Here is a 17278-nt window from a genome sequence, read left to right as displayed (position 1 = left end):
CAAACCATTGAATTCTATCTATATTCTATACATACACGTTTTCATCTACATCATTTCTACAGTGCATGGTCACAGTTCACACTGGCGTGTCGTGAAGGCTGCCACATGGTTTGACATCAATACCTAAATCAGCAGCGACTGATTTTCTAGTGGGATGAGATAAATGCCAAATATGAAAAAAAACCCACAAACATTACATCGATATACATCTCATTTTATTATCTGCTCTTTAAAGACTTAATAGCGTGTTTCTTATGTTTATATCTTACAATATCCTCAGTCATTTGTAAAAACATTGATGAGGCGTGTATAAAAAAAACTGGGGAATCACCAAGTAGACAGGTCAATCCACACACTTCCTCAGACATATACATAAAAATGTATACATATGCACAGTTATATAAAATACACTTTTAAAGTATTGGCTATTTGTTCAATTCGTGGTTGTAATTGGGGTTTCTCTTTTCAGTCCGTACTTGCCATGAAAACTGGAGAAAGGTTCCATGTAGAAAAAAAGAACACTATGATCACCTGTGGAAGTCTTTCACAGAAAGACTTGGAAGGCAAAAATGTAACTAAAGTCTACCCTGCCTCTATCAAAACAAGGACTGGAGCAGACTCATTCCTTGATACAAAAAGAGGAAAAAAGGTTTTACAATAGTGAAAACAAACATATGCACCTGTAGCATCTAACTCCAGGGTAGAGTTCAAAAATTATTCTTAGTTCTTGCATTCTTCTTGCTGGATTTTAGAGGTTTAAATGAGCTACTACAGATCCTCACCCCAGTTCCTGTGGAGGAGTCCAAGAATTATGAAGCTTCAATCCAATAATTAAAAGGCTCTTGTATCTACTAATAGTCTTATTTCATAACACTTAGCTTGCTACCAGAACCTAAAATCTAGAAGAAATGCTCCAGTAACACCAGAACAGTTACATATCAGGATTTAAACAGTCAACCACGAGCAAATATGCTGAAACCACTCTGGTCAAAGAAAACAGAAACATAAGGGCAAAAACATATCCTTCAAAGGAAACACCTTTGACCAACTGTGTTAAGGTGACATAGAAATGGGAAAATAAATACAAATTAGAAAACATCAGCAGGGATAAGCCTGTCAAATCACACAGTCAAAAATAAAATAAGCATTTGTTAGGATTAATTAATTGCAGAACACTGCATTTAGCAATCTTAATGTTTCTCCTTTACATCATCTCAGTGTGAAAAGTATGCACACAAAGTCTCATTTTGATTGGCTTCTTTGTTTTACTTCCAAAAACAGAAGAGAGTTCTTTGTGATTGCTGGGGGACAGGATAGGCTGTTCCAATCACTCAATATTCTCCAAACATCACACTGCACTCCAGTTCAGTCCTTCAAAATGAATTGTCTCTTCAGTCCATCTTCCTCTCTCCCTCTCTATTATTGCTGTCCATTTCAGGGAGAGAATGAAAAGGAACTGTTTTTGTTTTTTTTGTTTAGGTTTTTTTTTTTTTTTGGAGAGAATTCCACAAGTATTTCACAAAAACACTGTCATTTATCACAGAGGAAGCAGCAGTAAACACTATCCTTACATACAAAATCAAGCCGACAAAAGACCATAGCCTAGTCCCTGCAAGTTGGATATAAATCTTTTAAATGATGAGAACAAGTATAATTTTATTTTTTTTTTCCCAAAACTCTTCTGAGTTCCTCAGTGGCAGACTTTGCAGCTCTTGAAAATATCTAGTTAATTGTTTGTACATTTTTATATAAAAACAGAACAGTTTAGTTGGAATAAGTAAAGGAATAATTAGCGAAAGGATAGTGTAACGGTGGACAAAGACACAAGAACAATAGTGAAAGCTGTGATAACCGTGGGGGCAAGATCATGCTCCTGAGTCCACATGTGAGCAAAATTGACAATTAAATGAGTAACAGGGATACCAAAGACAGCGATCACACACAACAGCCTTGAAGAGGGAGAGGCCTGTAGGGCCTGGTAAAGTAAAAATCTGGGCAAGGATGCTGTAAAAGAGCAACAAAGAGACAAAGAGGCTAACTCCACAGTCCTGCGTAGTTGCCATGCAGGCCAGAGCAGAGCGGTCCACCTGCTACAAACAGCTTAGTGCCGGAGTCGTCATAGCAGTGGGTATACACCGCGTTGGGGAAGGAATGAATGTCTGAGAAGTAACTCCTCCATGTCTCATCATGATTCTGTAAGCAATTGATGGACAGCAAAGAGAAGAAAAGGTTATGACTGTACAAGTAATCCATAGCTCCAATGCTGTTAGATTTGTTCTAGGTCCACCCCAGTTAAAATCATCTTTCAATGAAGGAGGTGTTTACTAAAAACAACATTATGTACCAGCCAGCCTTTGCCTGTAGTGAGCTTAAGGATGCCATCTCCTAGGCACTTCCGGAACCCTCCGGCTGGATTCAAAGGGTCCTCCAGGAATCTCTGAGCCCGGATATCATAGAAGAGAAGGGAACCTTGGCCAGTGCCCACTGTCACAATGTGCTCATAGAAACTCACGGAACGGATTCCTGTACAGACATATATAGGTTTCAAAGCCACTTTGAAAATGAATCATCAAACCTTCCTGGTTCTCATTTTTTCAACTTAGAAGCGACATGTTATGCAAAATTGACTTTTTAAAATCATATTTGGACATAAATGTGGTTGTCCAGGATCTGTGGATATACACAAAATGTGAGGAAAGACAAACCCCACCCTTTTTTACTTTTTCCTTTGTGTAGAAACCTGTGCTAAAACACTCTGTTGACATTTACTGGCTCCAAATATGTTGGGTCACAGTGATTATGTTTTATTTAAAGGTGGAAATGTTCCAAATGTATTATACCTTTTGCCAACTAGAAGCAGTAAGTGTTGTTTTTTTACTGCCTGTTTGTCAAGTTAGCATGTAAACTTAGTAGACACAATCACTTAGTCTGCAGCTAATGTGGCTATCGGCTGCTTGTACTACATGGTGAGAGGAATAAATCTCTGGCTAAAAACTTTAATGAACAGTCAGAATTTCTAAGACGGTCTCATGAGAGTATTAGGTTGAATTGTGGTAAATTGGACTGTTTATCTTGTATCATTTACAAAAGTGCGACAGAAGTTCAGCGCTTAATTGTTATAACATTGGCATTAGTTACACAGAATATACACAATCAATACACATTTGCTTTTGTGTGTTTCTGCTCATGCTATATTTTTTCCAGCCATTGTGGTACTTTTACTGCCATTTTTTCTGTGTTCATGTGAGACTTTACAGTTATAGTGTCAACAGTGCGAGCTAAACAAAGGGTTCAGGGGATGAGGGGCGGAGAGCACACTGAAATAGCGTGTTTTGAACAGGAGTGAAACACAGTGATTTTCAGGCATGCCAGAAAGCATGAGCTGAGCAGTATCTCAGCTAAAAAGTTAATAGACACCTTTTCGAGACCTCAGAGAGCTATGTTAAACATGTTAAAGCAACATGTAATATGTGGCCTTTAAAAGCTGGGTCCTTTGGAAAGTAGTTTATAATCGTCTAGAGCTTTGACATATACTTAAAGAGAAATTACAGTATAATCACAACTGTCTGTATTTCATAATATGGTCCATTAACTAATATCTTTTAGCAAACCGGAAAAGTATTTAATATTTCAGTCAATTGTTTAGAGATATCCGCAGCTCTCTGCATGTATTATTTAGTCTTTTTGGAGGTTCACAGATGACTTACCACTTCCTCTCTCTCTGGAATTCACAGACTTGATGCTGTGTGTAGGCTGCCGTGGATCCAGAAAAGAAACGTGGGCCTGAGAACCCACGGCATACACTGACCAGTCTTGTCCATATGCCAGACACACATTCTCTTTGCAGTGAGGCAGCTTGGTGGACAGTATCTATAGGGAAACCATAGAATATCAAATAAGGTTATACTTGTTAACATTTAGCAGTTAAATGATGTCAACTTCCATTAAATATAAGCAACTAATGGTTTCAGAGGAATATCCACTGTTTTCATGGGTAACTGATCACATGTTAAACTTAATTCTGAATACAGCTTGCAGCCAGCTATGGTCATACTATTCACAATTATTTGGATGTATCACCTTAGTACAAAACTATGGAGTATGCAAAGGAAACACAATCACTTAATGATCATTAGTCAAACTGTGATTTACCTTGCACAAGTTGTGCTCAGCTTTCCAGAGGTGAAAGTAGCCATCCAAGGACACAGCACCCAGTTCCTGATAAAGGGAAAAACAACATGCAAAGATGAAACATACATGATGGTAGCTGAAGGGAGTGGAGGCAGAACACAGGCGGTACTCCCCCGTAGCCTCAAAGACATTTTAAAACTTATTATTACTCTGTGGTCAGCTTGAGCGCTGGTTACAATGGATTCCTCTTGTCACACTATAAAAATGCATCAAAACATCCATAGAAATCTTTTAAGCATAATTTACTTATCTGTTGTACACTGCTTCTTTCCAAAATATGGCAAAAATGTGGGTAAATGAATGGCTTGTTAGTAGCTCAGTTGGGTGTTTGCATTTACACTGCATTTGCTTAGCTTGGTGGCTGTAACAAACAACTCACTACAAGAGCAATGACTGGACAAAGTGTACTGGGCACTGATATTAATTAAGTGAAGGGAGGTAGATCTGGTGGTAACCCACTACATCTAAATCCCTCACAGAGAAATACAATGAGCTATGTCTTAACCATAGACAAATAATTACTATCATGATTATTAATTATTATAAAATAACAATGCTCCTCCTTAAATTAACTCTTTCTCATCCCTTTTAAAAAAATGACCACAGCGTTTGTAAGAAATATTACACAAAACACAATGATATCGTTCCCCCACAGTTGTGTCCAGATGAACCTTACTTTATGGCTGTTGTTGAAGGCGAGAGCGCGGACTTTACAGTTGTATGGATTGGTATACTCCTTTGGAATGTCCTTGAGGGCACGGTGGGAGATGTGGGCATAAGAAGGTACTGCCTCCTCATTTTGACTCCTTTCAGCTTGGCTCATCACTTCCTCTGTCACCTCCCACAGGCCCATGGAGCCATCTCTGGACCCTTTCAATTAAAATATAATGTGTATTTCTATTACTAAAAACAGACATCTGTGACCTAAAAATGATAAGATTTCCATCAAGCTATGAAGGAGGCAAACTTGTAATCAGAAAATCTGTGCATCTATTCAGGGTTATTCACACAAATCAGCCATATGGCAACTCACCTGAAACTGCCATGTTGTCACTGATCCATGCTATAGAGAAGATCCAGTCATTGTGACCATCCTGAAAAACCAATTGTTACTATGTAAAAGCATGTCGAACAACTGATGCACTCAGTGCATGAATGTAACAGCTAGATTCTTTATGTTCAGTAATTCACTTGATTTTGCTTTCATTTAAATGCTGTCTACTACAAATACTACAAGCCATTAATTACTCATGGCACCATTACGATGACGACAGTCAATATACTCTGCCCTTCTAGAAATAAATAAAGTTCTGATCTTAAGAGCATGTGCTGTGCAGCATTTGCAATCTTGTAATTTTATGCTGTTTTTTTTGTTGCCATATTTGTAGCTCTCAGTATGGTTATTTCCATCAGTCTGTTTGTAAAACAAGAAAAAAAAGTGGAAATTCTGATGAAAGGTTAGCAGATCACAAGATCATTTTGACTAATCCTCTAGGAACATTCTTGGCAATTATTGAAATAGTTGTAGAGAGATTTCACTCTTGACCAAAATGCTAGACCAATTGACACAGTGTCTATGCAAGGTCGTTAAAACGGATGACCACACTAGTTGATATTATTAAAAAAAAAAAAAAAAAACACTAAAACCAAGTGGTTCATTGAAAGTAAACCATAATCGGATGCCTGTAAACCCAAAGTATCCCAAAGTAATCCAAACTACTTACGTCTCCAACACAAACAGGATCCAGTGTGGGCAGCTGGTAGATGGCCAAGCTGTTGGGGTTGTCTCCTCCAGTGGCGAGCAGTGTTCTGGACGGGTTGAGTTCAATAGCATGGATTCCACAGCCCTGCTGGTCCATCCGGGAACGAGAGCCTCCTGTGGGATGATAATGTCGGCCCGCCACCACTGCAGAGCCTCCACCATGACACTCCCTGTCCTTCAACATGGGAATGCGTGTTATCTGCCCCGTCAGGACATCAGCTACAAAAAGCTGCAGGTAAAGGAAAGAAACAACTGGTTAGCCTAGTAAGTCAAGTGTTAATGTTTAAGTTCATCTGTCATCCACACATGTCCATATGTCACCTACGCTGACAATATTCAGCACATAAAAAAAAAATACTATTGCGTGACTACTATTAATTTTCATTTATTATTCAAAATAATAAACCAAGGCAGCATTGGGTGTGAAAAATTGCGGCCAAATACTGGCTTGTAGATTTGTGTGTGTGCATATATATGTTTTTAACATTTGATGACTAACTCTCTCCTAAATTCACACTACTGACAAAGTGGGACGAGGCATTACTGCCTGATGAGTTTATTCTCAGTCTTAACATTATTTATGAACAAGATCTGATGACACTTCAGCACAATGTTATTCATTTGGCTCATTCCCTGACTAGGGTTTCCCAAAACGCTTTATGGTGGACACCTCGTCCAAAATAAGAGGAACCTCTACTAATATTAGCAGAAGCTTAAGTTTTATGAAATAAAATTAGTAATATTATTATTATACAATATTATTAATATTATAATAGTCTTACTAAGACTCCAGCACTACATAACACTACAATGGAGCTGTTCAAGTTATTGATTACACCTGTGCTTTTCCTGCTTTTTCTTTTATGGAAAAGGTCTATATATTAGAATGCGTAAATGCCGCGTAGTGACACAACATCTCACCGTGTTGCACTTGGTCCCACAGACCACCTGACGGTGGTTGAGCCATTGAGATGCGAACACCTTGTTGAGTCTCCCCAAAGAGAACTCCCTCTCCTTGAGGATGCCAGGGAGTCTGCCGGCTGCAAATCCCCGCAGGCTCCGCTGGAGCCGCAGTTCATGCTGTTGTTGAGGTCTGAACTCCCGCCCCCGGAGGGCACATACCACGGAGCGCCTACTGCACCACCACTGCTGGGCATGACGTGATGAACAAGAAACACGGCTCCGCTTGTGTGGCACCTGACACCAGCCCAGCTGAGGAAAGAGAAAGTAAAAGTTCAATGGCCTAAAGACGTTCTGTGGCAAGAGCATAACATTTTTGTCCATTCCAAAATAATTGAGAAAATATCAACTATTTTTATATACAATTACAAAGATATTAGTCTACAGTTCATTAATAATGTAAATATAAACATTAAAGAAGTCTTAAAATAATGCAACCTAACACCGTCAGCCCTTTTTCTTGAGAGCCTCTCGGGCCTAAGTCAGGCCCATGCTCCGGGGGACTGTGGAGACACATCTGCAGCTCATTGATACAGATTAAAGAGCCTTAGTATAATTTCACAACAAAATGGTAAAAATGCACACCATTATTGACACTTCATCAAGTTGGGTCAATACAAACACATGACAGAACTAAATCTGAGACAACATATCCCTCAGATATACCAGTGTTAATGGTTATTTTCAATAAACCACATATAGTTAGCCATTACACCCCATACCACCTTTTTATGGTGCTAAGCAGTATGGCTGGCCAGGAACAAAAAGTTTATCTCATACAAAAACAAATGTTAAGAAGTGTATATGCTCATTATAAATAAGGACTAGCATTTAAAATGCTAAAACTTCTATTCAATTAATATTTATTAAAGAAATCTTTTAGAAAGAAAGAAATTTAAAGAGATCTTTAAAATGTGATATATATCACAGTAACCAATGACTGATAGTACTTAGTGTTTATGCCCACTATAAACTGTGTAATATTCCTGGGCCATCATCATCGACCTGTTCTGTATCTATTCAGATTAGACTAGCGTTAGTCCTTAGCTACTGTGAGAGGCTAACTCAGCTTTTAGTGTCACGTTATTCTGGGTGGTTCCTAGAGGGTGACAAGACATAAATTTAAACAAGGCAAGAAAATTCCACTGTTATCTGCCTACGAAAATGGTAATTAGTCTGTATTACAACTGAATAACAGCCCCAATATGATGAAGTGGTTATCTAGCTAGCTACCTAACTAGCCCTTTGGTTAACGTTGGCTGCCGTTAGCTAACGTCATGCTAACATTAGCGGGTGCTGATTTTCAAATACAAATGTAGCGTATTTTTGTTTATACACGACCGCGGTTACGATGGTTTAGCAAGTGTTTTGTTATTGTAATGTAGTAAGCTGTTAAAACACCATCAATATTCCGTCTCGTAGATAGCTTAAATAGGCTAAATCTCGCTAGCCTAGTACTAGCTAGCATAACTGTGTAGCTAGCTAATATGGATCCGCACCGGTTTCCGCCTACCTGTTGTTGGTCCTTGGGCTCTCCTGCCTTCCTTTTCCTGCTAACTGTTTTTCTCGCCATAATCGGACACACACAATTCCCTCACCCACATGGAGGGTAAAAGCGACGCTGGACACTGGATCATATAATGGCGATATGCTATTTTGTCCCTTGGCCCTCACTGGCAGCGTCCGACAAGGAAGGGCGATCACATACGGGAGAGCTTGGCTAATGTCGCTGATTTGCTGTCGTTATCTTGCTTCCTCTGTTTCAGAACAATGTTGTACTCAAGCCGTACAACCTATTCAGTGCCCGGAGTCGACAGTTAAAACCACAGGGCTCACACTTTGCTTCTCCTACCAAGCCGCGTCACCAACGGCGAAAGCATTGAAGACCGCGCAGCCGCACTCAAATTGAACATCAACAACAACAAGGTCGTACGTGCACGCGCACGACCTACGGGCTCGTTCACGCGAGTCGGCCATTGATAATTCTGATTTCTCGGTGTATTTTGTTTCATTGACAAAACTGATACAAGTAAATACATTTGTATTATAACTCTTATTACTCATGGAGTAGGTTTAATCTACATAAATGTAAATGTAATAATTGTAATATGTTAAAGTTTGAAGATAATTTTAGACAATATATCAATATATCAACTCACACGGTGTGTGTGTTCACTGCTGTGTGTGTGCACATTGGGTGGTAATGCAATTTCCTCATTGTGGGACTAATAAGGGTAATAACTATATAAAACAAAATCTTTAGATGTCTTGAGCTATGCTTCTGCTCTTTTCAGTAATGTAGTTTTGTTATATGACTGTACTGGGCAGTGAGTCTCCTAACAGCAAACTACCTAATGGACTAATGGAAAATTTGATTTAGTAATCTTAGATTATTTACCCAGGCAAAATATGGTCTTTATTCAACTGCATATTTATTGTTTTGCTGACTAGGCCCCACAGTTGGATGATACTAGTTGGCAGTGACAATACCTGATTAGACAATCATCGCTAATGTTGTAATAGAATACTACATTTACTGAAGGAGAGAGAAAACAGGGAGCAGCAGAGCTGTATTTTCTTAAAAGCTTCCTGTTACACATTTCATCTATTGTGACCATACTTGAGAAAATAGCCAAAAGCAAAGTCAAAAAGCAACAATTAACAGTCTCACCACTGAAAAGGTGTGCACATTTAATCATGGGGATTTTCCAAATCACTCAAAAGGAAATTAAACATTTTGTAAATCACATTACAGGAGCTTGGGAGAGAACATTCGGTTTGCCATTTTATTATACCATTATTTCAACGTTCATTAGAGTCCTGTGTTCTATTATGAGATATAAACCCTTAAACTTGATCCTTAAATAATGAAAACATAGTTGCATTTCATCCCGACACAAGATAAATGGGAAGAAACATTGAAACCTGCTATACTGTATGCATCCAAATGTGTGTCTGTCAAAGGAGAGGCAAGCGGACATCAGCTTGCTTTACATATGGTTAATGACACCACACTTTAGTTATGCATGAAGACAATAATACCACTTATGTGTCTGTCAGGTAAGTGTATGTTCTTTATCACAGTAAATCAAGAAAGTAATAAAAAAAAAAAAAAAAAAACAGAATTAGGTGAAAACACTTACTTCCTCATTTGGTGTTGTTTGCCTGCATCAGGCTTGCAATCAAAATGCATCAACCCAACCAAAAAAAATTGCAAAAAATGAATTTAAGGACAATTATAATGATGTGCGTCACCTTAAGCAAACACTGGGAAGTTTATTCGAAGTATCCAGAGTGAGGACTATTTACTGCAATCGTGCTCATCCTTCTGGTCTGAGTGGTGCTACGTGTTCTGGAGACTTAGTTTTCTAATATTTCCGGTGATGCAAGTAAAATGTTGTTTGTATTGGCAATAAACGACAGTTGTTACACATCTGGAGTTGTGCTAAAATAGACACAGAAATGTTCTCTTTGCATTTGTGGGACAGAAGACGAAGCACTAGTTCTGCCACACACTAAGTGCCAGTTCTCCAAGTCACACAAAAATTTAAGCCCTTAATCTGTTACAATGGCTCTCACAATCCCCATTAGTAACACAGAGCTCAACATTATGAAAATTTCTGCCACCTTTGCCCTTGGAGCAACTGAGCAGATATCGTTTTAAATAGCATGAAGGCAGGGGGTCCTTTAACACATAATATAAAAATAAGAGATCTTGGCCTTCTTTCAAACAAGTTCACTCAATTAACAAATGGGAAAATGCTTTTGGCCTGTGGCAACGTTTCTACCATTTAAGATCAAAAAGATAAGGAAATCCCAGCAGATCTAAAATCAAGATGAACACTCATTTCATTTTACACAAAAGAAATAATGTGGACAACTCAACCAAAGTCAAGTCAGTTTGATTAAATTTTGTGTTTGCAAAATCTGATAACATAAGGAACAAAACATTTATGTCAATAAATGATAGAAGTCACTGAAATCAAGCATTTTCTAGTTAGATCCAAATTTCCAGCAAGGCCTGAACACCACCCTCATCTCCCAACAATTACTTGAGGCTCAAAGTGCCAGTCAACAGTCACACTATGAAATTTCTCTATTGCACTGTGATGTGGCTGCAAAAACAACCCTCACTTACATTTTCTTTTTTTGAACCACTCATTCTTTTCCAGTCTGCAAACAGAAGTCCACAATAGTTAAAAGCATCACTTTTGTAAGTTAACATACTTTACAATATCATATCGAACACTTTATTTTTAAATGAAAGTGTCAGTGTACTATTTTAAATAAGCTGATAATTATGAAACGTGTGCCTGTGCAGCATGTGACACATCACTGCCAGTGGGTTATGGGATTTTTATTAAGGTCTCCTACATAGGAACTTTCCCCATCTCTCCCCACCACTTTAGCAGGCCACTCCAGTGCAGGTCAAAGAGCATACTGGGGCAGTAGTATATCTTCTGAGTTATAATGGACAAGGATCTACTGTACAGCTCCTAAAACAGAAAGCAAAGAAACTGAATCTTTAAGCTGACATAAAAAAAGTGCCCACATGAACAAAAAACAAAACAAAACACAGACATGAATGAATGAAAGCACAATGTAGAACAGAACTAGGTGCAGGGCACCAGAGCAGAGAGGGCACTTCTCGAGTCAGTCCTCTGTCTGGTGACTGTGCCATTGTTATTTTTTTCCTCTCTCTTTTTTTTTTTTTTTTTAAAATGGTAGTTGGTTCAGCTTGAAGAAAACTTCCTCAAGGCTCACAATCCTCTCCACCATTTACTAAGTTTGCACTGAGCAGTGGAAGATGGCAGCTTAGTTGTTTTCAAGGGTTCAAACTGGTCTTTATGTGATACGCTCACTGTCACCAGCTCCTCATTTGGTCCTGCAGCTTTGCCTGCAGTTGGATAAAGACTTCCAAGTGGAAGTAAATCAGAATGGCATCAAAATGCCACAGCCCAATTGTTCCAGTTTCTCCTCCCCAGCTCAGTCATTCTTTCTGTTCTTAAATAACATAGCAGTACCAAATCCTGAAAACTAACCCCACAGGATTTCTTGGAAAAACAACTCCACCATGAAGTAAAGTTACACTTTAACCCCCTCCAATCTAGGCACACAGTCTTCAAGAAGTGCTGAGACAACATGTTTTAGCAGAGAGAGAAATACAACTGTCTCCCAGTGTCCCTTCCACAGCCAAGGCAAGGGCAGGGCATGGTGTGATAGGGTAGGTAGAAGGAAAAGGGTTGTAATGAGTGGTAGAAAAAAGGCAAGCCCTGGACTGGGCTGTGGTTGGCTAGTCAGCTTGGCTCAGCTAGCTGCAGCACGGGCCATCAGATCCTCTAAAGCCTTGTCCTGATCATTGTTGTGGACCAGCAGTACTTCTTTGATGGCATCCCGCTCAAATCCCATTTCTCCAAATCTTGACATCAGTTCAAGAAACTGCAAGGCCTGAGAAGGATGAAATAAGATTACCAAATATTATATAATCTACTAATTGAAACTATAGACTTGGTTTGTAACAGAAAGGATAATATAGTGATATTATTCACTCCTCAGGCTAAACATTGCATTTTCTAGCTTCCAATGTATTGACCTTATCAAATACAAAAACATTGCATGTTCTAGTGATCTGCTGTTGCCTGACAGCAAATTGTACAAACCTTTTCTTCTGAGCATTGGTACATCTCTAAACATTCCTCCACTGCACTTGCATCAAAGCCCCGTTCACACAGACGTCCAGATAAAATAAGATAATCCAGTACCTTGAACACAACAAAAAAAGTTTATCACCTGTCAGCCCTGAAATTTGTATTGATTATGCCTAAACTGGGCATTACATAAAAGATAAATGAAAGCCCAATATTAGAAGTGTAGTTTTATTTTGAGAAAAGAAAGGTTCTAATGTGGATTAAAATTGCACAATGTGAATATTATATTGGGTTTACTTATTGCCCTTTTTATGCTGTTTGTGGCTCACATTTTATAAACTTGTGATGCCCAGTGCTACTTTGTCCTTTCAAAGCTGGCACATATTAAATCAGGCATACCAACTCCATAGAACCTTCCATCTTTTGTCATTTTCTTTACCCCACATCTACGGTTACATCTACCATGGTAATGTGACAATAGTTGGATAAATAATATTGTTTAGAATTAGGTGTAGACAAAAGCTGATGTATCTATTGCCACAGCTTTTAAAACAACAGACACTGTGATGCAGCAACTTTATTTCAAGGCTATATTCATAAGTGTACTGCATTGATGCTTCGCTGAACAAAGCAACACGAGAACAAAGAATTTGTGAAGCATGTCAATAAGAGAGTACGTTAAAAATTTAGATTTTTCTGTATTAGGGTGACAGGAAGTCGCACCTGCTCCACGTTCTGCCCTTGTCTTTGCATGGCTCGTAGGACAATCTCATAAGAGTAGCCCATGCCTACAAGGGTTTCCACACACCGACGCTCACTGGGGGTCATGCTGAGCAGAGCTCCACCACATGGCAGACCAGCAGATCCTGACCCTTGGTTGGTCTAGTGAAAAAAAAAAAAAAAAAAAAAGGAGTGAATATCAGTAAGGTTCTGAGATTTCTTAACATCTCTTGTTGTCTAGTTAAATGTTCAAATATAGAATGTTTTCTTATACTCACTGGTTTTGGTGTGCCACTCTTGCTGTGGCTGTGTGGCTCAGTAAGTTGGGTTTTGGGTATAGTTGGCGGACTGCCATTGGGTAGGTTGTGTCGAGGTGCAGGGATAGGTGTAGTTAGAGGGCTGTACTTAACAGGCTCTGGGTCACCAGAATCAGAGAGCTTGGGAAAAGTCAGAGAGCGAATGTTACATGGTCGGTCATCTGTGTCAAACCCCACTCTCCCAGGATGCGCAGCTCTGTCCATGTCGAACATGGCAACCAACCCGTTGGGTTTGTGGGCCAAGCCTGGTTTGACTGTGAGGCTGGCATTGGAGGTGGGAGGAGATGGGCTACTTTCACGTGAAGCTGACCCTATCTGGGTGACCTCTGGTGGGGATCCAGACGGTTGAGGTGGGGGTGGGGGCTGGGGCTGGGGCTGGGGCTGGGGCTGGGGCTGGGGCTGGGGCTGGGGCTGGGGCTGGGGCTGGGGCTGGGGCTGGGGCTGGAGGATGCTCCTGAGCTCTTCCTTATCATCCAAAGTTTTAAGCTCCAGCTTGTCAAAGGGATCCTCTTCCCGCTCAAAGTCAGCTAGGTTGAGGCCGTGGGGCTGAGGAGTGCAAGGCTGGGTTTTCCTAGGGCCAAGGCTTGGGGCAGGCAGCGGAGTGAGGATGGCATTGTGGCTCAGCCCTGCCAGGACAGGGTTCAATGCTGGTGGTAGAGGGTCCTGATCCTCCGCAGACTGGAGTTTCTTCCCTCCACCACTGTCAATGTCCTGGGCCTGAGCCAAACATTCCCTGCTCTCTGCCTCCTGCTTCACCGCTGCCTCTTCTGCTCTGGCCTCTGCTGCTCTGGCCTCAGCAAGTTCATCCCCCCAGCGCACACTACGTCTCTCCAGAGAAAAGTCATACTGTTGAGGCCGTAGTAAGAATAGAAGTGATGAGCAAAGATGACAACAGAATAAATGTATGTAAATATAGATCAAATATTATCAAAAATCTTATCAACAAATAAAGAACTTGGAGTAGATCATTTGAATGAGTTCAAATTTGAGGCTCTAAACAGCAAAGATAATCCCATTACTTATGCTCAACACTGAGCAAAATTAAAATAATATCTAGTGTCAGTCACCCATATTGACAGCATGTGCTTAGTTACACTTCTCCAAATTGCTATGAGTTATGCATGAGGAGGTTTCTGAAAATGATGCCTCTTCTCCAGTCTAGCATGACCAGCCATGACTAAAAATGTGACAGCAGGAATGGCATAAAATGATTAGAAATATAACACCTCAGGTCAATCTGCTTTGAAGATGCTGCAAGAGATGGACGTAAATACTAATAATGGTGCTAAATTAACATGATCCCTATAACTGACTAACCTGTGTGTCCACCAGCAAAGAGCCACAGTCTGGCAGACAAAAACCAACAGGCAGCCCCACTTTGGCTGGGCAGCGAAACTTTTCATTGATCTTGAAGGGAACATCATCAAGGTAGCTGAAAGGTCCTATAAACAAAACACACAAACTTAAATTAGAAGAACAGACACTGGAACTACAACCCAAAACATCAATGTAGTCAAACGGTGAACAAAAAAGTAGAAAAAAAAATAGACTCACCATTGTTGTATGCATCTGAGCCAGACTTCCTCGCAGCCATTTAGAGTCTCTGAAAATAGACATGAGTGCAGTGGGTGCAAGCAAAGTTAACCAACAGCAGGAGTAACAGACCAAATTAGTTGATAATTGCAAGGCATGAGTCAGTGTATCTTAAAACCACTGTGGTGCAACAGTATGAAAACAGCACTAAGTGATCCAGCCCTGCATCAGTACATGCATGTTATTCATTAAGCTCAAAATATGCCCTACAGTTTTAATCAAAGCACAAGAAGACTGATACTTTATTTCATAATAGTGAAAACTGTACTTTGCATTCCAATTATTCTTCAAAATGCTATTCTTACACAAGTTCCTAGTTTGCATTTCTAGTAATAGAATCCCAGCACTGTTTTACAACAGCTGAACACAGAACTTTGATCTTCTGTGCAAGCTGATGTTCTGTAGGAAAAGTAATTGATTTAACTTACACAGTTGAAAGGGGCTGATTTGATAGTAAAAAACTACTTTAAACTCCTTTAGGGGAAACTTAAAAAAATACACTTAGTGTATTTGTAGACAGTCTATCCATTTTCAGAAATTGCTGAATGCAGTTTTCATTGTTTTCCTTCAGTGAGAAATTATGTCAGACTCAGTTACAATTACAGATGCACACTTTTACTAATTATTAGTAAACGTACTATATTTATTACTGTATAAATTTAGTAGCAATACACAGTAGTCCATAATATACAGCAATCTGTTGTATATTATCAACACTGGTCAGAAAAATGCCTCAGGCTCTCCAAGAAAATGCTCTGAATCCCACGTGGAAACCTCCAACTTTAAACACCCGTGTAAAAGTGCAACCTACAAGTAAGTTACTTGTACTACGCTGAATTTTAAACTGTACATGACAATAAGTCTGATTTTCGCTTTTGTTTTCATACTTGACCAGCTAATACTTTTATTTGGTTTCTGTCAATTTAAGATGGTTAACTGGTGTTTCTATAACGTAATATCCTAAGTAACGTTAGATACCCTATACACTTAGCGTCAGGGATAACGTTACATAACATCCTCCACAACTTGCTGCACAACTTGACCCACTTGGTACTCATGATGAGAGTACAGTCCAGCCAAGCTAGCATTAATAACTTATTAACTCACCTAGGTAGTCAAATTGGCCATGTTGGAAGGGCTAACAGCTTCTAACCTAAAACAACGACATGATAGCAGTAACTAAGGTCATGGTTCACTGCATTTTCACGGACGTTGAGATTACAATAGCACATTTCCAGACTTTAGGGTGTCATGAATGGTTCGTAACACTGCAGGCAGGAGAGCTGAAGTAGCCTCGCCTGAATGAGTAGTGTTAGCGTTAATTAGCCACAAGCTAAGCTATAACTATTTTGGTTGCTACTCTCAACACGCTAACAGTTTAACGTCGGGTAAAATGTTGGTACTAGCGGAATTGTGAGGACGAATACTTTAATTCTCTGGCAAAACCACTGGCTAATGTTCTGAGGAAAAGGTTACCGTCTAAGCGAACCCAGCGATCGTTAGCTCCGGTAGTGGCCTGGCTGTAACGTTATGTGGCAGAACAGGACAGACTGCTGCCACCGCCCCTGAAACAACACTGAGCTCACATGGAAATAATGACACCTCTCACTTGTATCTGCTCCGTCTTGTCCTTGCAAAATCCGAACGACGTCGTATCACAGCACCACTCCAATCCAAACTAGTCTCTGAATGAGCTTTATTTATACTGAAATCTCTTTCCTGCTTCGGCGTGGGGCGCCATCTTGATTTGTCAAGCTCCCTTCCACTGGTTCCTGTCTGGCGTCACTCGTCTGCGTGACGTCAGAGCACCACGTTACTTTCCAGCCCGTGTCATTATGTATAATCCAAATATAATATAATGCCACTTTTAATAGTTCTTCGTGTTTAAGGAAAGTCAAGAGCATGGACAATGTTTATTTAAGATGTAGTACCAGAAAGTCTACAATAAAAATACAAATCTAATCAAATACAGATCTTATATCCAAATATTATACCATTCCTGAATTTCCCCTCAGAGATTAATGAAGTTTATCTTATCAGATCTTAAGTTTATCTTAGGTTATGGGGCCTATAGAATAAAGATATGT

The 17278-nt window shown here is 39.7% G+C and overlaps 2 protein-coding genes across 4 annotated transcripts; both read right to left on the bottom strand.

The window, feature by feature from the left end:
* Positions 1–198: 198 nt before the first annotated feature.
* On the bottom strand, positions 199–8818 carry dcaf12 (DDB1 and CUL4 associated factor 12). The gene is made up of 9 exons (XM_026307492.1): positions 8427–8818; positions 6875–7165; positions 5916–6182; positions 5225–5285; positions 4868–5061; positions 4153–4218; positions 3708–3870; positions 2345–2523; positions 199–2193 (listed from the first exon to the last, which is right to left on the bottom strand). The coding sequence occupies exons 1-9, from the start codon at positions 8484–8486 to the stop codon at positions 2035–2037; spliced, it is 1440 nt and encodes a 479-aa protein (XP_026163277.1). The 5' UTR covers positions 8487–8818; the 3' UTR covers positions 199–2034.
* A 764-nt stretch (positions 8819–9582) lies between these two features.
* ubap1 (ubiquitin associated protein 1) lies at positions 9583–16965 on the bottom strand. Of its 3 annotated transcripts, none has more exons than XM_026307096.1 (7): positions 16794–16965; positions 15153–15201; positions 14916–15040; positions 13560–14444; positions 13285–13443; positions 12574–12675; positions 9583–12361 (listed from the first exon to the last, which is right to left on the bottom strand). In XM_026307096.1, exons 2-7 carry the CDS (start codon positions 15190–15192, stop codon positions 12221–12223), a joined length of 1452 nt encoding a protein of 483 aa, XP_026162881.1. In that variant the 5' UTR covers positions 15193–15201; positions 16794–16965; the 3' UTR covers positions 9583–12220. The 3 variants fall into 3 exon arrangements, with proteins under 3 accessions (XP_026162881.1, XP_026162880.1, XP_026162882.1); XM_026307095.1 differs by having other exon boundaries at positions 16801–16965; XM_026307097.2 differs by lacking the exon at positions 16794–16965 and adding an exon at positions 16299–16776.
* Positions 16966–17278: the final 313 nt, after the last annotated feature.

The sequence above is a fragment of the Mastacembelus armatus genome, chromosome 5 (genome assembly GCF_900324485.2).
Source record: "Mastacembelus armatus chromosome 5, fMasArm1.2, whole genome shotgun sequence".
In the NCBI taxonomy this organism is placed as follows: domain Eukaryota; kingdom Metazoa; phylum Chordata; class Actinopteri; order Synbranchiformes; family Mastacembelidae; genus Mastacembelus; species Mastacembelus armatus.
Note: the sequence above shows the minus strand (reverse complement) of the source record. Positions and strands in the feature narration are given on the sequence as shown.

What these genes read in the sequence shown, in the direction of transcription:
- dcaf12 (XM_026307492.1), bottom strand. Translation starts at nt 8,486, where the DNA reads ATGGCGAGAAAAACAGTTAGCAGGAAAAGGAAGGCAGGAGAGCCCAAG. An exon ending in AGCCCAAGGACCAACAACAG is followed by an intron (nt 7,166 to 8,426) that starts GTAGGCGGAAAC and finishes CTCTTTCCTCAG; the next exon opens with CTGGGCTGGTGTCAGGTGCC. An exon ending in CTGAGCACAACTTGTGCAAG is followed by an intron (nt 3,871 to 4,152) that starts GTAAATCACAGT and finishes GTTTCCCTATAG; the next exon opens with ATACTGTCCACCAAGCTGCC.
- ubap1 (XM_026307096.1), bottom strand. Translation starts at nt 15,192, where the DNA reads ATGGCTGCGAGGAAGTCTGGCTCAGATGCATACAACAATG. An exon ending in CTCAGATGCATACAACAATG is followed by an intron (nt 15,041 to 15,152) that starts GTGAGTCTATTT and finishes TTTTGTTTATAG; the next exon opens with GACCTTTCAGCTACCTTGAT. An exon ending in AAGGGCAGAACGTGGAGCAG is followed by an intron (nt 12,676 to 13,284) that starts GTGCGACTTCCT and finishes GTTGTGTTCAAG; the next exon opens with GTACTGGATTATCTTATTTT.